Source organism: Drosophila elegans, unplaced genomic scaffold (genome assembly GCF_018152505.1).
Source record: "Drosophila elegans isolate 14027-0461.03 unplaced genomic scaffold, ASM1815250v1 contig_149, whole genome shotgun sequence".
NCBI classification, from domain to species: Eukaryota; Metazoa; Arthropoda; class Insecta; order Diptera; family Drosophilidae; genus Drosophila; species Drosophila elegans.
The window spans coordinates 9,495,035-9,517,284 of record NW_024545513.1 but is presented as its reverse complement, the minus strand read 5'-3'; the positions used below and the strand labels follow the sequence as shown (position 1 = coordinate 9,517,284).

Below are 22,250 nucleotides of genomic sequence, written 5' to 3'. Positions count from 1 at the left end.
AAGTCCACTTGGGTTCTTATACTATCCTGAATTTTTTATTTTGGAATAATCATCTTTGGTTAAATTCTTATATGTACTATACTGAAATGAAGATAAAAACATACTTTTAGTTAATTTAGTTTTTGCAAGCTTAGTTGCGATATTTATTTACTGTTGTATATATGTGTTTATATACGTCATGTGTTTGTGTGTAAATTAGATTGGTTGTAGTACAAAAGTTATAACAAAATAAATAACAAGAAATCATTTAATACAATATTACGCGAACATACATTATATACGATGCAATCTATGCACATTTTGGTTTTACGAAGGGTGGTCCCAAAGCCCAGCCCCCAGAAAAAAAGGACAAATCAAATGCTAGGATTGCGGGTGGGGGAATGGAGGAGATCGGGATCGGATCCCCTACACATTCGTGGGCGCGTCCATTCCACAGATGACCGACTTGACCACCGACGCCGCCGAAATGGCCGCGAAATTCTGCCACTTCCGGGTGGAAGTGCCGTCCTTGTAGTCGGCAATGCCCTTCACCAGGATGAAGCTCTCCCGGCAGTTGCCAATGATGCTGTCCAGCACACTGCTCATCTCCACATCGGTGGCCAAGAGGCCGTACTTCCTGGCGAACTGGGTGCGCAGCTCGTCGCTCCTCACCAAATCCCTGCCCGATCCAATGGGTCCCAGGTGGAGGCGCAGCCTGGTGATTCCGTCCACCTCGTCGGCGGCTATGGGATGGGCCACCTCGATCACCTCGTTGTTGCCAATGTTCATGAACAGCTTGTCCGTCTTCGCGTCCGGCCGGTTGAAGTCCGCCTCCGTCTTCTGGGCCAGCGCCTGCTGGGCCTGGCTCAAGTAGTCCTCCCACGGCCGCTTCACCTGCATGTTGGCCTGCAGGCTCTCCGCGATCTGCTGCAGCGAGTCGTTCACCGGGAAGTAGGTCTTCACGTCCTCGCCGCTCTTGTACAAGTACACATACGGTTTCTCCTTGCTGCGGGATAAATAATCAAAATTGTGATTCTAAAAATCTAGCTAATGCTAACCTATTATAAAGCTTATTAAGTCCAACTAAATATTTATTTATATTTAAAGAAAAAGTTTAAAAGTATTCCTATTCTTCCGAGATCCTTACCTATTGCTGATCAGCGCCCGCTGCTTGTCCACATACGAGATGACCACGTCGCCCAGCCGCACGTGCTTCTTGTAGTCCGTGTAGTGGGGCACGCCCCCGGCCACGCCCACAATGAAGACGAAGTCGACCTTCTGGAATGTGCCCAAGAGCCGGGTGGTGGTGTTGCCCGTGGCCGTCATCGCCTCCCTGTTACTGCCCACCGATGGGAGCTTGGTGCTCACGATCCTATGCGCCCCGATATTTCCGAGGGTATAAACGTTCGATTCGCCTGCGGAATAGAGAGCAATTGGTGGTCAGTAGGTTGCCAGGGAGACAGGGAATTACGCTCAGTGTACACCAGATAGGGAGGGGTTCAAAAAAAGAAGAGCGATGATGATCAATAAATGAATCAAATAATTTAAAAACAAATAATTTTATATTATTATTTTGTAACAATAAAATTTAGAATTTAAAAACAAATACTTTTATATTATTATTTTGTAACAATAAAATTTAGAATTAAAAAAAAATAATAATTCAGTAAATAAAATTTGTATACTGTTTTGGTAATGTATTGCATTAAGCTCCTTCTCTCAAATCTTTTTTCGTACCCACATCACAGTAAATTAAGATATATGGGTATTATTAATGGTTAACCATTTTATGAACCAGGTGCGTGACGGATCTAATCAATCCGCCTTGATGACAATGGTTACATGTATGTACAATAGAAGGTCATGTCTATCCTAGGACAATCCTTTACCATAACAACAACCAAATAAAATGAAACAAAAAGCCGACGAAACAACACAGACACAAAAAGGACACGAAAGTAACAACAAATCAAATTATTCTAGGCCAAGTTCATAAGTTTATGCCAAGTTTATGGCAAGTCATTTGAGTACAGATGTCACTCGATGGTTGTGAACTCCCCGAGTTCCCCCAACCACAGAGTTTTTACTGCAAACATCGCTAAAAAAGAGTATTACTCTTCAGAGCGTTATAATAAGCTTGTATTGAACAAGTTAATTTAAAATTAAATAGTTCATATAGGATTATAGGAATTTAGTAGTTATATTTTGAAATTTATTTAATTTTAGATATAATTTTTGGGAAAACCCTATGAACTCGACCTTGAATTATGGGTGCGACAGAATTTAGATGTGGGTTCTGGACGTTTAGCTTACCGAATCTTCGTTTCTTTTTGGACTTTCTGAGTGAGTTCGTTAGATTGGGATCGGAATCTGTTACATGGGTTGGTATTTTCGGATTCAGGGGGTAGTAGGTGAAATGTTTTTTTTTTTTTTTTTTTATTGCAGGCAAGCAGACAATCGGCAAAATTGTATGCAAATTCAATCGGTAATGGCAAAATTTGCGTGGTGAAGTTTTTTTATTTTGTTTTTTTTTTTGTCCACCAGAGTTGAGTTTTTGGGGAAAACAGTAAGGGAAAGAGAGAAACAGAGAAAAGATGGTTAGCCAAGGGTTCGATTAGTTAGAGTTGGGGACGAGGCAATGCCAATCGAAAATCGGCAATTGGTTATCGATTAAAAACTGATGAAGATCCACCTACCGACTGTGGTATATCGGACGAAGGTCTCCTTGTTCTCGAGCATCGCGTCCACGGCGAGCTTCTCGCAGTACTGGGCCGTGATGATGGCGATGGTGGGCTGCTTGTTGGAGGCGATCGTGGGCATCTGCTTGACCACCTTGATCTCCTTGTCCTCGTGGTGGATGCGGGTGTACGCGTTGTACTCCATGGACTTGATCAGGCCACGCTCCTGCAGAGATTGGATCACCAGCAGGACATCCTGCTCACTCCAGCCGTAGTCCCTGGAAATTGGTGAAAGATTTTAGTACTCTAATTTAGAAAGTCAATACACTTTAGTTGCAATTTTTTTTTTAGACCTAATTCTTCTTCATTAAATTATTCATGGACTAAGAATATAATATACAACCCCTTTTAAATTGGATTCAGAATTGAGATACAACCCCAAGTTCGACGCCTTTTTTCGCAATATTTTTGTATTGACTAATAATAAATACTCATATATGTTAACTACTCACTTGGCCAGATCCTCGGGGGAGACGGGATTGGGATATGCCTGCTCGATTAGCTCCAGCACCTTCTCCTGGGTCAACGGTGGAGATTCGAACTGGGATTCCTCAAGGGAAACTGGGGGAAGAACAGGGAAGAGAAACACACGATTAAAGCACATGTCGAGGAGTCCCCCTCTTTTGATGGTTATTAATTTAGCCAGGACTTCTGTTAGCGGGCAATGACATCTACTCTGAGCGGTGGGCGTGGCTGGTTAGGCGGTGTCTGTTAGTAAAAAAATACACACACACACACACACGGCTGGGAGGGCGGTCAATTAAGTGCTCAAGCAGCGGATTTTAATTGCAGACGCCAGACAAATTGGACACTTGAGGTGTCGTCAGCACTGCGAGGACAATTGGGTGGGCTGCAAATGTTTAAGGAGGCAGGGTTTGAAAACAACGAAGGCAGTAGTTTGAGGAGCACAGAGTCTATTAAAGTTTGACGAGAACAAAGTTGGGGAGGCACTGCGATATTAAGGACTTTTTAATTGCAAACTTACAGTTTGCATTTACAGTTTTAAAATCATTGTATTTTATAGGTTCTCTATATTTTTTTCATATTTAATCGTTTGTGGTTTCTGGTTTTTGACAACTCGAGGTCAAGTGTCGGTTTAAATCTAAATTTACACCGCGACTTATGTCATGAAGGTTATGTTTTAGCATTTCTACAGAAATTAGAACTGGAACCAATAGTTAGGGATCCAAACTCTTAGTTTTTTGAAAAAGTTTTTCACATCCGGACATCAATCCAAGCAGATAGAAGTCAAAAACTGAAGATCGAGTTTCTAGATGAAAACCCCTTTGGTTTGCAAAGCTCCTTCAAACCTTTACAGTTGGGAAACTATTACAAGAGTATTTGGGGAGCCATTGACTAGCATACAAAGCCATACAGTATGAGAGCCATCTAAGAACCTATACAGTTTGAAATATATTTTATTTCGCCTTTTTTACATTTCTGTTTTTTTTTGGAGTGCACAACACTTTTTATATATTTAAAGCATTTTTTTTTTGTGAGTCTTTAGTGCGTGCATTAGTCAAAAAAAAACGAAAAAAAAAACGAACAACAAAAAAGGCGGAGAGGAAAAGTGCAACGAAGCGGATACAAAACGGAGTTCGTTGAGCGGATTAGATGGTTAGTTGTGGGAGCACGGGATCGCGGTAACCGGGCTGAGAATCGGGGGAATCATTTCCGCCTGGCGCTCAGCTGATCGGTGTACATGTCCAGCCAAATGGCCTTCATCAGGTTGTCGCCGTCACCTGTCTTCCGCTGCGCCATCAGCGCCTCCTCGAACTTCCGGTTGCAGTCGCCGTAGCAGTAGATGATGTACCCATCTCGGGCTGATCGCCGAAAAACCACCCGCACAGCCCAGAGGATAGATGGATATATAGTCAAATAGTTCATCAGATGAGAAGTCAATTATCGATGGTATACAGTATACACGGAAAAGTCAATGAAAAGGCATGGAACTTGATATTAAAGAAAAATACTTTAATTAAGTTATTCAAAAGTATGCCACCATCAATTATATACCGCATTTCCGGAGTTAAATGTATCATAACATTTATAAGTAATTTCAAATCAATTATATTTAATATCAAGTTCCATTTTTACTCAACCCTATAAAGAGGAATAGTTGATACTCACGTGGTCGCGAGGGAGGTGCGGAGGTCTCCTCCAGGATGCGTAATTCAATCTCAATGGACTGGATCTCCGAGTAACCGTGTTGCAGCAGCTTCATTATCTTCTTGATAAATCCCACATAGTCTGAAAAATATAATACAAATAAAAACAAAATAAATCAAGTCTGCTTTTATATTCCTTAAATATGTATTGTTTGGCTTTGTTTCAATTCAACTGGAGTTTCCATAAGAAGTTAAGCTTTGAATTGAATTTCAAGCAACCATTAAGGCTTTTATTTTTTTTGTAAAGGGTTTTGGGCTAAGGAATTATTGCACCTACCTCTGGGAAAGTCCTGCGGACTGACCAGCTCCTTGAAGAAGTCCTGGGCAATGTGGGCCTGCTTCTCTTCGTTGGTCAGCCAGTCGCGGAACCAGAACCTCAGGGTGCGCGACTCCTGCGAATGCTTGCCCGTGTTGGCGCTGACCAGGAAGACCCGGAACTCCAGGGAAAGGGCGGCCGCCTTGCTGGCGCTCTTCTGCCCGGCCACCGTGTCCTTGTTGATGATGATGCCCGTGTGATCGCCGCCAGCGACGTGCACCCGGTCGTTGATCTCGCCGACCAGCTTCCGTTCGATGAGGATCACCGTGCTGTTGGCCGTCTTTCCGCGGGGCGTCATCACGACCTGTTCTGTGCGTGGTGGCGACTGGCTCCTCTGAACGCCGCTCGAGTTCTGAGCCAGCGGCTCCTGGTCTTGGCCTGCGACAATTTTGCCATAGTTTTTATTGCCATTCGCTAGAACCCCGTTGGCATTTCCATTTCCGTTTCCATTGGCTGTCTGCGATTTGTTTGGCTTGGGGGGCGGTGGTGGCGGCGCCATCTGTATGTGACTCCTGCGCTCCGACATGGTGTTCCTGTCCTGCTCCTCCTGCTCCTTCCCTGTGCTCCTGGAACTGCCTGCTCCTTCGATCCGATACGATACGATACGATACGATACGATACGACTACGCTGCTGCTCCGGCGACGTCCTTGAGCCCAAACTTGCTGTTGCTGCCGAAAGAAAAGCAAAAGTCGACTGTCATTAGTGACTGGCAAACAGTGGAGATTGCCTAAGGCGGCGTAAATGTACTAACTAATAAATAATATTGTACGTTCAATTACCTTTATAATTTCGACAATTTTGCCATTTAAAATACACATTTTACAAGTAAAAAGATTTTGATTTCTCAATTTTATTCCCGTATGGTTTCTTCCTATTCAATTATCTTAAAGTTCAAAAAGTTATTATACATAAATAAATTTGTATTTCATTTAATATCCCATATTTAATAAACATTTAAATTATTATATATATTTGTATTTTTATTTAATTAAACGAACGGTGTGCGTTTATTATTGATTATGAATTGAATTTTCTAATCATCAAAACAAACTGGTTCCTAAGTGAGTTTTTTTTCTAGGTTTTCTCTGCTCTTTCTAGGAGCATTCACTGTGGCTGTATTTTTAGCCAGAAATTCGCATTTCCATAGGTCATATCAAATGATACCTGTCCCCCGTCTTTGACTCCTTTCGACGCCTTCTGATTTCGGGGCTTCGGTTCTCGCTGTCTGTCTGGCAATGGGCCAAACAAATTTAGAATTCATAAATAATTGGTGTCATAAATCCAGCCCCCGAACCTCCCCTTTTGCAGCTTACTGCGACCCAGTGACTTGGTTTCGGGCCCACGAAATAATAACAATAAAAGAAACCAAAACAAACCAAGTCGACGGAAGAAAATCAATAGGAACTTGGCAACGCCAAGTGCATGACAACCATAAAAAATGAGGGCTATAATGCGGCGTTTGGGCCAACCATCCCACATCACAAATCCCACCTGCAACCCCCAGCAATTAAAGGCAAAAGCCAACTTCCGGCCAAATGTCACCAAACAGCCCAGCACAGAGAGGTTTTTGAACTCGCCCGGGGAAAAGCGAAAGAGATGGAGGAAAATTGGTAAGAAAAAAAAAAGGGGGAGTGGCCGGAAAATGGGGTTCCTGGGGGTTGACCTGCTGCTAAATTTGCATAGGACAAACAAAAAAACCCCCACGGGAAGGGAGAGGCGAATGAACCGAGTCGGTGAATAGCGGCGAAAAGTGCAGGGGATATGAAAATTTACATTTTTCAAATGCCCGTTCTTGGAATTCGAGGTCCCAAAACAACAATTTAGCGCGGTAATTCACTGTATGGCAACTAAATTCTAAGCTAATGAGGGAAACCATTTCAAAAATACTATATATGTTTGGGTTCCCAAAACAATGGCATTAGTCAAGTCTAATGTAGTCAGTTTGTGTTTACTTTAAGCTGCCAGTTCTTGCTCAAAGTTTTTATTAATTTACCTGCAATGAAATTTATTTTTATACCCCTTACTCATAAAACAAAAAAATATAAACATATTGCAGTGCAAAGTGTTTTATAAACACTAATTCTTAAAGGAACAAATAAAATACAAAAAGCTTAAACCTATATTATATATTTTTTTTAAATCTGGTTCAGGAAAATTTGTGAAACGAGTATTGCATTTTCCATCCCCTGACAGTCTCGAAAAAGTTTATGAGGCATTATTCATTTATTCCACGCACTTAATTAGATTAAAGCGCTTCCTCCCACTTCACTTCACTTTTTTTTTTTGTCAAAGGGTGCACCACTCGAATTTCACGGCCGGAAATTATTTGTCGTCTGCAATTTCAATTAAAACAAAAGGAAAAAAAATATGAGCAGATAAACTGCACCAAAAATGGTACAGTCTACAATCTACAGTCCCGCCCCTGGACACTCCCTTTGGAAATGCATTTCTTCACTTCCGTTGGGCAATATTTTTCGTACAATTTTTGTTGTTTTTATAGTTCGGCGATCTTTGGGGCGTCGTCTGAAACAGAAATGGAAATTCCGATGGCAAGTGCCTGGCGATGCGTAACTCCCGAAGGGGCAAAGGGCTTGGCCCCCGGCGAAAACTCTTTCCGGTTGACAGAGTTCCAGTCACGTGTCTTGACACAAAAAAATATGTACAGACACAGCCACCACACCACACCACAACATAACACAACACAACACAACACAACACAACACACAAAACAAAATCAAATTTCATATTTTGCTGGATAAAAAACACATTCCTAACAGGAGGGATCCGACAGCAATTTCCGTTAGTAGTTTCCTCCGCAGCCCACACAAAAAGCATTCTATTTGATACCCTTCTTTATGGGTTCATAGATTCTAAAGACTAAATAAAAAACGTAAATATAAAACCAAAAAATAAACTTAATGCATAAAAAGAGTATATTATCAACCATCCACACTCAACAATTAAAAAACATTTTCTAGTTTTATAACCTTTTAACCATTTGATTCATTTTAAATTATTTTTATAAAATTCTGAATTAATTTTATTAGGATAGTTTTTAATATTTTGTTAATGAATCAAAAAGTAGTAGTAGTAAATATTCATTTCCAAGCGTTTTTAGAGTATTTTGAGCTTTGTTAAAGAGTTGGCCATGTGTTATGCACAGAGAATCAAAACAACAGAAACGTTAAAGTTTTAAAAATTAAATTTTATTAAAACATTAAAACAATTGCAAACTTTTTAAAGAGCAATAATAATTAAAAAACTTAATGGTTTTAAACTATTATTCTAAAATTTGCATCTTTAACAGCTCATAAACACACTAAATGAATTGTTATTATTGTCATGATTATTCTGAGTGTACCAGCAAAGTGAGGCGTGGACCAAAGCAAGCAAACTCAGTCAGAAAGTGGGTTTTCAGAGGAGCCCACACAGGAAAATATCATATGTAGGCACTAGTTCTCTATCAGCTTCTTTTGCGTGGGGTCTCATTTTTGCCCGAGGAGTTCCACTGCAATTTCTAATCGAAGGATCCACAGATTAGTTTACTTCACCTCACTTTTTTCCCAGACTAACAACACATTGCATATACAATATACAGAGAGAGTGTATAATCTTTTTGGTTTATCTGCTACAGTGTAACAACAGCTAATTACCACATAATTTCAGTTAATTTTCCCTTTGTCGCAATTAGTCGAAGGGGCGAACGTGACTCAAAGTCAAAGTTTTTGAACCGATTCGCCCGACAGACCCATTAAGTAAAGCAAACCCGGGTACTTATTTAGTGACTCACAGCGCAAAACGTGAGTCGATCGAACTTTGTTGATTTACTGCTTAATTGACAATCAACTGCGTTTGTTTGCCCCACTGGATACTGGATATGAAGATATAGGGTGGTAGGAGATTATTATACATAAAGAGGCTTCTCTATAGGGCCACTGTCTCATCCATCTGTTCTGCCCGATTAAGCAATGCAAATAGAGATGTCTGCATCTTGCCCCATCGAGCTCTAAATATACATATACTTGAATGGTCCAACATCTCTGGACATTTTCATAATCTCGTTTCATGTCAAGGTTATCCGAAAATTATTTCTCACCCTGCCTTCAAAATGCCTCAATTGTCTGGCAGTGAATCGCTCTCGGTTGTTTATAAAACAATTTGGAAATTCTTGTAGCCATGTTTTTCGAGGAGCAATATATTTGTGAAAACAAACAAAAAATTTCATTAAATTTGTTAGCTTATTAGGTTTTTATTAAAAGTTCTAGATACTTCTGACAAGTAAAACCCAATAATTAAATTTTTTATTTTATTTTTTTGTTAGAAACAGTTTATTTAAATCGTATGATTTACTTTACTCATTTACTTGTTTTAGATCCAATAATTTCAATCCCTGTTTTATATTAAACTTGAAGACCTCTATAGAGCTATAGCTAATTGAATTAGTTATTCTTGCCGTGAACTTTAATTGTCGATCGAATTTGAATACAAACTCAATCAGAATTTGCATATTTGAATAAAGTTTAGTCGGCTGAATTTGTTTTTCCATTTCGGTTAATTGAGTTCGTTTGGTTTTGTTTTGTTTTGCGGTTTGCGAACCTTATTGAGGTTGGGATTTCTCGAGGAGTCCAAAAGTGCGGTGACGTCAGCCCTTTATATATAGTATAGTATTTCATAATGATGTCTTTTATCGCCCGTGACGTAACTTTTAAGGCATTTGTGATTTTTTAAATCGGCAAACAAGTTGCGAAGTCGGGACCTGACCTTCAAAGCAAACAATCTGAGCTTGGGCAAGAGAACTCGATATCACGAGCATAATTCAAACAAAATACGTTGTGTAAGTGAGTCTTAATCTTGTTTTCTTTAGTTTCGCCACCAAAACTTGTTCATTTCTGTGGTGTTAGTCAGAATATTTCTAGTGCCATGCGTTTTTCTGTTTTGCTGATTCGTTGTCCAAGAGATCATCAAACAACAATTTGTTCCTGTCGTCAGTCTGTCTGGATTTTCCAATCGTCCGGTGATTCACTCCCAGAATGTTGCGCAAATGGGAAAAATATTTATACTCAGATAGCTAGATTTATTTCTTCGTCTTCGAAAAATCTTTCGTCAGATGGCTCACTATGACCAACTATTTATTGAGTCTCTCGTGTGGGCGACGAAAATAATAATGTTCCCTCTCGAATCTTGAATCGGTTGCTGCAATATAGTTGGGGTTTCTTCACAAGTGGCATGCGTCACTTGCCCCCTCCATCGGGCATTAGTTTCGTATTCTATGATTGGATCACTAGATCAATTAGCCGCGGATCAATACTTGATGCAGTGCGTGGGTTCCATTTTCTTCCCTCAGCCCTCGAATGACCAAACTGCACGACCATCATCGAGTTCCCCATCTTCTGGTGGCCAACTTTTTATGCCCTTTGTGCACGGAATAGCTTATTAACCAGAGATTCACTAGATATTCGACTTAGGGATACCCTATAAAATAATAAGCTGGACAAAAGTAGTACTGTCTTAGACTGAAATTAGCTCTATCAGCTCTACTTAATTATTAAATGCTTACCAACCTGACTACATTGTATGAAAATTAATAATTATATGGCTAAAAGTAGTTATAGAAGCGATTATAAAACTGGCTAGACGGCCTTGCTATCAATTTTCAACCCATGTACTCCAAATGCAATCATTAATAAGTAAAGACCAATGCGCATAGTGGACGACAGTTCAAATATGGACACGCAACGCAAGAAAAGAAAAGTCGGCTTTCCTTTGGTTACACAATAGCCGGCAATATTCTTGGAATTAGCGAGGCAAAGTTCAGAGCACACCCCTCTCTTTAAACAAAAGATAAAAAAAAAAAGGAAACCATGGTGGTTGGTGGTTTGGGTGGTGCTCCATAAATTAGAGCAACTTGGCAATATGGCCAGTCGGACAGTTTTATGGCCACGGAACATAGCACATCGAAAATGCAGTTTAGAAATGGTGAAGGCCCCCCCGGAATCCGATTCCACCCCATGCGACAAAGGCAAAGGGGTTTTTCTTTCGGTTTTTGGGGGCATATAGCTCCTTAGTGGGTCACTGGTGGGTGGTGTGGCTTTTGTTAGCTATTTCTCTGCTTCAAGGAGCGCCGATTAGAGGCTGGTTAAAGCGTCATTAAATGACCCACATAGCGGTTAATGATTGGAAATGAGAAAAAAAAAGATTTTAAAAGCCTCAAATATAATAAACAAATGAATAATGACTTAATTTTGAATAATGATATATGATAATATGATATGGGAGGTCGAATACAAGCCTTCTACTCATTAACAGCTGAAAACTATCTGCAAATCCATCCAGATCCAGGTCATATCCACACCAATGAATGGGAATTCGCTCTAGTATTACAAAACAACTTTCAGAAAGACGAGTGAAATTCGCAGCGCATCTCGAATTGCATTTGTTTATCGGCAAACAAAATGAGGTTGAACTCCCCGTCGTCGTCCCGTCGCCAACTCCATCCGTATCACTTTACACCAGTTGCAGCACACTCACGCCTCATTTCATCCATGTAAAAGTCGGCAAGAGATCGAGGGAAATAGTCGTGGTAGAACCAAAATCAAAGCAAGAGGCAGTGGAAATTATTTTTAAATGCCGAGCCGGACGTTTGACCAAGAGACTGGGAATCGGGCGACGAGCAGGAGGAGACATAGAAGGGGTTCCAAGTTGAATGAACCACTCACACCGCACACCGGCTGCAAATATATATCGAACAGATAATTATATGGGCAGCAGATGGTCTCGCCTCGGCTGGCTATATTCGTAAAATAAAAAATAGGTGTCTAGCCAACACTCGGCCGAAGTGGTTATTCTTTTGTTGATTAAACTAAAAACAATAAACATTTTTTGAAGCAAATATTTCTTCAACAGTGTCTGGTTAACCGAAATTGCTCGCCTAGAAGTCATTATACTAAAAAATGTATATGCCTTCTCAAGATTTGTTTTACATAATATTTTTAGAAGATCTTTTATTGTTTTATCTACTTGGACAAACTTTTATATTCAAGTGATTAAAAACAAAACAATTAAGCTGTTTAGCTGTCTTCCTAATTTTACAAGTTACATGTTTTATTCTACAATTGTTGTCCCATATACAAAACATGAACCAAATGTATTCTTTTAAAAACCGAATAGCCAGAAATTGAATAGTAAATCTTTAATGCAGGTTCAACTGCAATAAATGTACGATTCCAACGCCAGAAATCTTTGGTTTCCTTGTAAAAATTATTGTTTTTCCCAAATCCCAATTTGTTTTCAAAATTGCCTCAATAAACTGGAACAAAAAAAGCCGAAAAACGAAAAAAAAAAAAAAAAACTGTGCTCAGCAAGCAACAACAAATTATTCTGCATAGCCAACGAGAATGAGATCATTTCTAGACTTCTCTCACGCTTTTTTTCAGTTTCTTCACTGTGCTCTCTGTTGTATACAATTTTGTTAACCAAATGTTTTTAGCCTCGTAAAAATTGTTCAAATTTCCACCGACTGGAACACCGGACATACAACAAACTACAGAAAAAAGAGGGAAAAATGCAGGCCAAACAAATTATATAGAAACAAAGCAATGGCAATAAACTGCGACAACGACGAAACGTGGAAGCGGAAATGGATTTAGATAAACCCAGTAAGTTACAAAGAACGCAAATAATGTTATCAAAGAAGTACAAAACGTACAAAATACATAAGTAAAAATAGCAAATCCCCAGACTCATAAAGGGTAATCATTCGGTTAGTTTCGTGGAGGTCAATATCGTTATTCTCACTTAGCCTCGCTGCTCAAATTGCTCGAAATGAAATTCAAATGCAGCACGACACCAAATTGTTTATGATACCCTCGGATCGTAATGGTTGTGCACGAATTGAAATTTAAATATCAAGTTATTTGGAATACGAATACATTATTTCGAAGACGAATACATTGTGAGCTGCAAATCACTTTTACCCATGTTTCTTTTTCTTTTAATTTGAAAAATTAAATTAATTGGGAAAAAGCTTAAAACAATTCGTATGAAGTAAGACTATAATTTGATTTAATAACAGGCTAATTTAATTTGTTAGAAACAGCTAATTAGTTAATAAAAGCACAGGACATATAAAATCTTTTAATTTTTATCTACAACAATCAAAAATATTTTAAATGTTTACAAAATAATATGACTCCAAAAATTCTCCATATCTTTTTCATATGAAAATAGTAAATACTAATCATTTACATTAATTTATGGCTAAGTTAATTGGTTAACATAATCTAATCAAGTGAAAAAGAAAAAATATATTTTAAAAAAATGACCAAAAAAGGAAAAATATATAACAAAGCCCGTGTCTTGATTGTCGAGTGGGGTTTAAAAATAGCCCTCATTACGCCGCCAGGTGAAAGTACAATAAACATTGGCACCCACATTTCCCCGCATTGTACTTTGTAATTCAGACTCACCTGTTGCTAGATCGGCGAAAAAATGACGTGTTTTATTTGCCACTTGATTTGCAACCGGTTTTCCTTTTCGGTCACTTCTATTTGCTTAATTTGTTTTATGTTTTCCTTGCTGGTTTGCTTGGTTTATTCCACTACTCTAAAAAAAACGTGTGTGTTAACAACTTTTCACAGAATTCTGATTGATGCACAGCGCAAAAAAAAATATTGTGTGGAAAAAAAAAAGAATGCGAAACACGCGGAGGAAAGAATGTTTATCTTATCTTATCTGCGAGTGGGTGGAAAAGGGGGGAGTTGCGTTGGGCAATTTCTCATTATCAACTGATAGCGCAGACATTGATATTTGCTCTGTTTGTTGTTTGCCCTTGTTGTTGCGTTTTTGTTCCCCTTATTATTTGCTGTAAGTTGTAGTCATCAATTGTTAAGCACTTTGGAGCATTTCTAAATTTGCCCAATGACGTCAGAGGTTGAAAAACATTTACAAAAAAAAGGTAATAGATCAATTCAATTAGTAAGAAATTATCTGTACAAAACAAACGGAAAATGTAAAATTAAATATTACTATTGAAACTTAAATTTCTGCATACTTTGAAAGATCAATTTGATTAATATAATAATTAGCGTTGGATAGTTTTGTACATTTTACATTATTATTACTAATCTGTTTTTTTAAAGGTATTCATTATAGCAAGAATAATATTTTATTAAGTGATCTTCAAAAGATCCCATTTTTTTCAGTGTACCTGAGTCATCTGATCGCAAAAACGGTTTCAGTGACGTCATGAAAATAAATGACAATAGAAGAAAGGGATGGAGATAAAGGGTTGCACTTGAAATAAAGCCAAAAACAACAACAACAACTGGTTCACCTTCAGCTGATCAGCGAGTACTGCCATCTCCCTCCCGCACTCCATTCAAATTTTAAACAATTATTTATTGTTTTTTTTTTTTTGTTCTACACTTGCAAAAACAAAAAGCAAACACGAATTCTGACGAACCAGCCGAAAAGAAGATAAAAACAAAAAACGCACGTTCGCGAACAAAGTCTCTAGGTGTGTGTATTGAATTACGCGCTATTTATATTAATAAATTGCACACAGGCTATATTTTCACCGTTAGTGCGCGCGTCGCTTACGAAAAGGGTGGGAATCGAAGGGCGCGGGAAAAGGAGCGCGTACACTTACGCCAAAACGCCGGCAAAAACAACACCAAAGTCAAAACACGGGGATAAATGACAATACCCTTTCCAAATGCGTCTCTTTGCATCCGTTTCGTTCAAACTTTGCTTTTCGACTGACCAGACTTGGCTTTCGGTTGCGCGGCCAAAAATTCCAAAAGCCACGCGCAGTGTGACCGCCTGCGCAGCGGTACGGAAATGGCAGAAAGCTTACAGGGTCATAAAATGGTCACACTAGCCCAGCGGGAAATATCGATATTATTTATCAGTTTTAAAAAAAGTCAATTGGCAAACATCAAATAATTATAAATTTAGGAAATTTGCTTACTCAGTAAATGTTTATTTAATGTTATTTAAAATAATTCAAATTCCGTATGAACAAATTTAATGAGTAGACAGTAGAGTAGAGTTCGACTGGCATTTTAATTGTATTATTTATTATTATTATTTATTTATTCATAAACAAAACTTCCTTAATAATTGATAAAATTACAATTAAAATTGGATACAAGCTTTGGGACTGCCAACGCATTGCAATAAACTTTTAACGAGGGCTGGATAGCCAGATTCCATGTGTGACCATATCTTATTTGCCCCCCAATTATTTCAAGTTAGTTTTATCTTGGCGCCTTTCAGCAGCCTCACTGCGTGTAAACAATTAATAAGTTTAAAAATAAACCCAATAAAAACAAACGCTAATTAATAATAAAAAATGTCAGATTTCATTCAAGCTGCTTAAATCAGCAATAACAAAATAAACAATGCAAATAATCCGAGTTCAATGAGCCAACACAAAGTGAATAAGTCAATTAAATTAAACAAGAAACCGGTTGTTTATGCATTTATTGTTTTTATTTCATTTTTGGCTACTATCAGAAAAGCCCAAATGATTTGGTGTGTCACAAGTGGAAGTGCCAAGACCGTTTCATCTCATCTGGACAGATAATACTGCTTCGGAAATTGAACAAAAGCAAGCGTTTGTTTTTATTATTATTAATTTTTGGAGGGGCACAGAGAAAGAGCGCGTGCCCGTACAGAAACAAATACGATTTCGAACTGATAATCTCACACTGATAAAAAAATGTAATGTTTTTGGCTTACCAAAAAATACAAATTATTGTTCCTGAACTTGTATTATAAGTAAAGACATCGATGTTTTATTTTCGGTTTTCAATAGTTATTTTGTTAACTAAAAAATCATTTTTTTTTTACCTACCATAAACAGTTTTTTATTGATTTAAAGATATATATATTGACATCGATGGTTTAAAAATGATAAAAATCTTAAACTTTGAATATTTATTACTTCCTTAACCATACACAAATTTAGTTAATTGCTTTTTGAATATTTTCGTAAACACAATTAAATGATTTTGAAAGGCAACTAATTGATTGACACATATGTGTTCGAATAGATTTTTTCAGTGTGTCTGTTGGCTGTTGGCTAATTGACACTTGGAAGTTGCCCGGCTGGTTTCTGCTCAGCGATCTGCGATCTGGGATCGTCGTGCTGACCCCACTGCAGTCCGCATCTGGCGCTGATCAAGAACGGAGGATGAGGATGAGTAGTCGGAGTGAGATTCAGAGTCCCGGTTCCACACCCACCTGTGTGTATCTGCATCTCCTGGTGCTGCTTCCACTGCTGGCAGGTGAGAGAGGATGCCAAATAAACCTAGATCTACCTGAAAATCAGGAAAATCATCAAGTAGAAAACATAGAAAGTTCAAAACTCGATGAGTTTCGGTTAAATTTGATTGTGTTTTTTAATACAACAATTAAGAACACGAAGTTAATAGCATTATTGAACTTAAACTTTATGTTTAATCCCATTAAAAAATGCTCCGTTCAATATTTATAATTTGTTTAAGTTTAAAATAAAATTTGTTTATAATAAAAAAAAATTCAAAAATGTCATTTTTTGGTACGCATTTATTTGTGCCCAATTGATAGAATCTTTAAGTTTAATTTGTTGGATTTGTGATAATTTTGTAGCAAGCTCATTAACAAAAGAACTAATTCTTAGAAAATTGAGTATGATTTTTGTAAGATTTTCAAACTCTTTTTAAAGAAGAACAATTTTAAGCAATTGTGTTGTAACAAAACACACAATCAAGTGAAATGTTTCAAATTTGTTGCTTTAGAAAGCGGTCATCAAAAAAAAAACCCATCAAGAAAGATGTATCATGGTTTTACCCAATTCTGAAGAAAATCTTTTAAGGGGATTGTCTAGATCGCAGATCGTAGTGATTCACACGCACATTTCTCACCTAATGGTTTTTTTTTTGCACCACAGTTGAAGCCACGCCCGCTATAAGTCCACAGTCGCAGCGCGGCATCATCTTCCCCAAGGAGACCTTCGATGACTGCCTCCTGGACGACGTGCTGAGGACGAAGGGCACCTGCCGGCGCATGGAGGAGTGTCCCAGTGCCCTCAAAGGCTGGCTGGAGCGACGGGAGTCGCCCAAGACCTGCTACTTTGTGCGGTTCGATCACTTCGTCTGCTGCGAGCCGGACAAAGAGCTGCCGGAGATCACCACCGGAGTGCCGCCCACGCTGCCAACGCTGCCAACGCTGCCCACCACCCGGAATCCCTTTATCGCTCCCCTGGTCACGCGATCCAGTTTGCAGGGTGAGCAATCCGAATCCATAAACATACAAAACCACTTAAGTCAATCAGAGGTGTAATGATAATGATATTTTTTCATATAGATTTCTTTGATGAAAAATATTAATTCCGAACTTAACAATATTTAGGTATTCTAAAATCAAACAAGCATGCAAACAAATAATATGAAAGAGGTTTTTTGGTTGTATTACAATCATAAATTTTAGATAGTATTTCTTGGTTTTTTCTTTATAAATTTTAAAATTAAAATTTGTTTATAAATTGTGTTAATACATTTTACCATTACCACATTTTTTGTTGTATATAAAAATTGAGGAAGTTTTTCAAAAACCCCTTAGGGGAAATCTTTTGATTATATATTAAATTCACCAGCTTCACAAACATTATTTTGAGCAAGTCATCCTGACTAAATGCGAAAGTAAATTTGCTAACACTTACAGCTCACAATCAAAACGGCTCCAAGTAAAAATCAATTTAAAAAAAATTACCTAATTAATCATGATGTTTTTGCGGGAACCACGTGATGTAATCCATGACAAAACCTTTCTAATTTACAGCCTGCTACGAGAACAACAACGTCCAGCAGGTCAACGAGCGCGATCTGACCTTCGTGGTCTCGGTTGTGGGCGGGAAACCCACCCGGTACCGGGAATTCCCCTTCATGGCGGCCCTCGGCTGGCGCTCAAATTTCGATCAGCGGATATACTATCGCTGCGGCGGCGCCCTCATCTCCAACAACTTTGTTTTGACGGCGGCCCATTGCGCCGACTTGGGCGGGTAAGATACCTTTCTACCTTCTTCAATCTATAAATATACTTGGTTTATCATCACAAAGCGATCAGATTTATGCCGAGGTCAGGTTCATGTCTAAAACCCCTTTAGAATTTCAGAAACATAAGCTGATTATATTTTTAACTAATATGATGTGTTTAAACTATTATTGATATATGACAAGAATGGCTTTGCGATTTTGTACAATCGAAACGTTTGTCATAAATCGTAATAAAACGATTGAAACAACAAAATTCTTAAAGATATAAACAAAAAGAAAAATTGGTTTTCTTAAATTTAAAATAATATAAATATAAATAAACCTGTAGTGGGAAACTATGCTTCGAAAAGCCTAATTTATTAAAATCATTGCCATTTTACAGCCCTTTTTTTTCTAATCAATAAATATTATAAAGATCAAAATCATGGAGGATAACATATGTATAACTTTGCATGCCAACTCTAAGCTCTTTTTGTTTAATTGAAAAAATACATTAATAATCAATTGAATTTAACCCTTATTTCTTGCAGTGAGCCGCCCAGTCAGGTTCGACTTGGTGGCGACAATCTGACCCTTTCCGAGGGCGAGGATTTGTCCATCCGGCGGGTGATCGTGCACCCGGAGTACAGTGCCAGCACTGCCTACAACGACATTGCCCTGCTGGAGCTGGAGACACCGGCCAAGCCGGCCTTTAAGCCCACCTGCATTTGGGGCGAAAAGGAGGTGGCCAACTCGCTGGTCACGGCCATCGGGTACGGACAGACCAGCTTCGCCGGCCTCTCCTCCGCCCAGCTGCTCAAGGTGCCGCTGAAGAGCGTCAGCAACGAGGAGTGCCAGGTGCACTACCAGGTGGACCAGCTGGCCCAGGGCGTACTCGGCACCCAGATGTGTGCCGGCGACATTACCGGCGAACGGGACACATGCCAGGGCGACTCCGGCGGACCCCTGCTCATGCAGGACGGACCGCTGGGCTACATTGTGGGCATCACGTCGCTGGGACAGGGATGCGCCAGTGGACCGCCCTCGGTGTACACCAGGGTGTCCAGCTTCATCGACTGGATCGAGGGCATCGTGTGGCCGCAGGGATTTCAGCCAACGCAGCACACTCCCATCTCCACGACACCCAATGCAATGTCCAGGCTCGATTTCGATCTAAGGGCGGATACCTGAGACCTGAGCTCGATAACTACAAGTATAACTAAAAGAGGATACAGGAAGACATTTAGAAGTTTCTACTTCAATAATTCTATTTATTTTGGATTTTTTTCTTTAAAAAAAAAATACTTGGAAGGACAAGTATTGCCTTTAAAATGTAGGTTATAGGTTTCTAGAAAAATATTAAACCTAAAAACTAAAGGAAAAAAATATTCTAACATTCCGAAAGAGCTGGAAAATTTAGTTGTCGGAAAAAATTGTTAAAAAAAAGGAAAAATAAATATTTTAACAATGCACAAATAATTTATAAAATAAGATTTTTTTATGTATATGACTTTGCCACTCAATGCCATTGTGCCTTAAGCAATTTAAAAAAAATTAAAATTAAATCTTTTTGTCAGATCAGTAATGAAAATGTTAGTATTCTATGGCAACTCAGCAATCATCATTTTCTTCATAAATAGATAAATATTTATACCGTCAAAAAGTCTGCGTAAACTTGGCATTTGTGGGTGTTCCTTTGCAGCGGTTGTGGATCGGGTTTCTACTGTGGAAATATGCGGCTGATTCAGTTGCTTTGCATCGGGTAAACAGTTGTCCGGAATGGAGACACTTGTGATTTGGCGTCGATATAAGAGTCTAGAACTACGGACGCCGGATAGTTGAGCACTGGACACTGACCGCCGAAGATGTACCGCCCAACAACGCTCCTGTTGATCCTCGCAAGCGCCTGGAGTAGTTCCATTGCCTATTTGCCCGATGTAAACATATTCACCAACTACCGCACGGAGGTCTACAATGGTAAGTCTCTAGACTTATTTTGCATTTCATTGAAACTTGCCTTGAATTTAGTGCCAATTATATCATTTTAAAATACGATATACTTTTTTATTCGACAATTTATATATTTTAACCAAAACGGAATAGCGGGAAAAGATCGCTACAAAATAATATTTGCCAATATAGTTTATGGGTGCCAAAAAAAAATTAGTTTTCTTGTCACTCATAATTTTTAAAACGATTGAGAACTACTTTTTTTTATATAGTATTTCCAATTTAAAACATAACACGTTTAAAAAAATAAAATTCGAAGTCAATAATATTGACAATCAAAGCTTTTTGGCATCGAAAAAAAGTTGTTTTCAATCAAAATAAAATTTGTATTTATAAAATTTTTAAACTATGTCTGTTATTGCTATTGTATATCCTTAATAAAATGCCTTGCAATAAATTTCAGGCATTCCCTCTGAGATCGATACTACGCCGTTCGTGCGAATCGGGGACAACTACTACTACATTGAGCCGATGAACAAGGTTAACTGGTTCCAGGCGGCCGGCGCCTGCCGGATGATGAACGCCCACTTGGCCTCCATCGAGGACAAGCCGGAAATGGAGGCGCTGATCAAGTACATGAAGGTCAAGGGGTTCAAGAACAACGACTACTTCTGGATCTCGGGCAACGACCTGGGCACCGAGGGCGCCTTCTACTGGATGTCTAATGGCCGGCCGATGACCTATGCCCCCTGGAATGGCCCCAAGCAAATGCCGGACAACTACGGTGGGAACGAGAACTGTGTCCACATGTTCGCCACCCGGGAAATGATCAACGATGCCAACTGCAAGATCCAGATGCTGTACGTCTGCGAGGCGACGGAGCCCAAAACATTCAAGTTCACCTACATTAAGTGGTAGTTTTCAATTTGAAGGGCGGTATACTAAATAAAAATGAGTAAAAATTAAAGAAATTAAAGATTTTTACATTTTTTCGGGTAAAAAAATATATTTTTTAACAAACCTCATGCTCATTCAAAATCAAAGTAGCACCAAATTTTAGTTTTTGCCGGCTTTTATTTGTCGCATCGTTTTGCTTATCGCTTCCGTTTTCTCTTTTCGCTAATTATACAATCAGTTAGATTTACGATTTTTGCGTACTAAATTGTTACGATTCCGATTCTTACACAGCTATTGAACTCTATCATATACATGTATCGATCGTTTCATTTGATTCACTTGAATTGAATTTAGTTGCGTTAAATGTAGTTAATTAAATTTAATTTAATTTATTAATACCCACTAATATCGCGACGACAAAAAAATGTTTTCGAGTATAATGCATATATATAACAACAACGGCACACAGGACATATGCGTATTATGGAAGGATAGGAGAATATTTTGGGAGTATAAAAAATCGAAACGATAACGCAAACGATAACGAAGGATAAGACGCATGGAATCTAGTAAAGAAATGAGTTAGTTTTACAGTTAGTTCATCGGCTTACTTTCTATGCTAGGCGAACAGTGATCGGATATTGAAAAATCTACGACATAACCTCAACATTCATAGCGATTATGCGCGGGTGTCTGTATTTTTTTAGTGGTGTATCTTGTGTGTGTGGGAGTGCTTACATATGCTCTGGTACACAGTTATGTAGTCTAAGTAGTTGTCGATTTACGATTTACGATTTTCGAGTCTTACATGGCTAGATCGCTAATTCTAAACATTTGTTTGTCCACATTAATCCACAAGTTATGCATATAAATATTGTATATTTATCAATTAGTTAATATTAGTAACTACATACATATAATTCATATAAATATTCAACAGACGAGTGCATAAATTTAATAATTCTTATATGTACGTTACTCTCGGTATCGGTATCGCTATCTCATTCTCACTTACAGCTCCTAGCTTTCTTCAACTTTCTATGCTAACATTACCGTTAAGTGTCCCTCTCTGTTTGTGTGGCTGTGTGGGTGCTAATGCGCCAGTGTGGTGTATGTGGGTGTGATTGTGATGTGAGTGAGCGAGAAAGTGTGTGTAAGGTGGGCTTCAAAGCTCAGCTGCAAGCT

General features: G+C 38.7%; 3 protein-coding genes across 11 annotated transcripts; 2 read left to right on the top strand and 1 right to left on the bottom strand.

Moving 5' to 3' along the window:
* Window positions 1–114: 114 nt before the first annotated feature.
* LOC108136533 lies at window positions 115–14,988 on the bottom strand. 7 transcript variants are annotated; one of them, XM_017257821.2, is made up of 10 exons: window positions 14,906–14,988; window positions 13,668–13,798; window positions 5,163–5,870; window positions 4,848–4,967; window positions 4,460–4,540; window positions 3,170–3,278; window positions 2,676–2,935; window positions 2,293–2,349; window positions 1,127–1,394; window positions 115–985 (listed from the first exon to the last, which is right to left on the bottom strand). In XM_017257821.2, exons 3-10 carry the CDS (start codon window positions 5,725–5,727, stop codon window positions 406–408), a joined length of 2,040 nt encoding a protein of 679 aa, XP_017113310.1. In that variant the 5' UTR covers window positions 5,728–5,870; window positions 13,668–13,798; window positions 14,906–14,988; the 3' UTR covers window positions 115–405. The 7 variants fall into 7 exon arrangements, with proteins under 7 accessions (XP_017113310.1, XP_017113308.1, XP_017113307.1 ...); XM_017257819.2 differs by having other exon boundaries at window positions 13,668–13,803; window positions 14,906–14,987; XM_017257818.2 differs by having other exon boundaries at window positions 14,849–14,968.
* Window positions 14,989–15,469: 481 nt separating this feature from the next.
* LOC108136639 (serine protease snake) lies at window positions 15,470–19,881 on the top strand. 2 transcript variants are annotated; one of them, XM_041707729.1, is made up of 6 exons: window positions 15,608–15,637; window positions 15,718–15,811; window positions 16,257–16,490; window positions 17,135–17,470; window positions 18,025–18,244; window positions 18,770–19,881. In XM_041707729.1, the coding sequence occupies exons 1-6, from the start codon at window positions 15,623–15,625 to the stop codon at window positions 19,407–19,409; spliced, it is 1,539 nt and encodes a 512-aa protein (XP_041563663.1). In that variant the 5' UTR covers window positions 15,608–15,622; the 3' UTR covers window positions 19,410–19,881. The 2 variants fall into 2 exon arrangements, with proteins under 2 accessions (XP_017113447.1, XP_041563663.1); XM_017257958.2 differs by lacking the exons at window positions 15,608–15,637; window positions 15,718–15,811 and adding an exon at window positions 15,470–15,491.
* A 40-nt stretch (window positions 19,882–19,921) lies between these two features.
* LOC108136516 (C-type lectin 37Da) lies at window positions 19,922–21,139 on the top strand. Of its 2 annotated transcripts, none has more exons than XM_017257776.2 (2): window positions 19,922–20,195; window positions 20,632–21,139. In XM_017257776.2, exons 1-2 carry the CDS (start codon window positions 20,084–20,086, stop codon window positions 21,084–21,086), a joined length of 567 nt encoding a protein of 188 aa, XP_017113265.1. In that variant the 5' UTR covers window positions 19,922–20,083; the 3' UTR covers window positions 21,087–21,139. The 2 variants fall into 2 exon arrangements, with proteins under 2 accessions (XP_017113265.1, XP_041563673.1); XM_041707739.1 differs by lacking the exon at window positions 19,922–20,195 and adding an exon at window positions 20,230–20,367.
* Window positions 21,140–22,250: the final 1,111 nt, after the last annotated feature.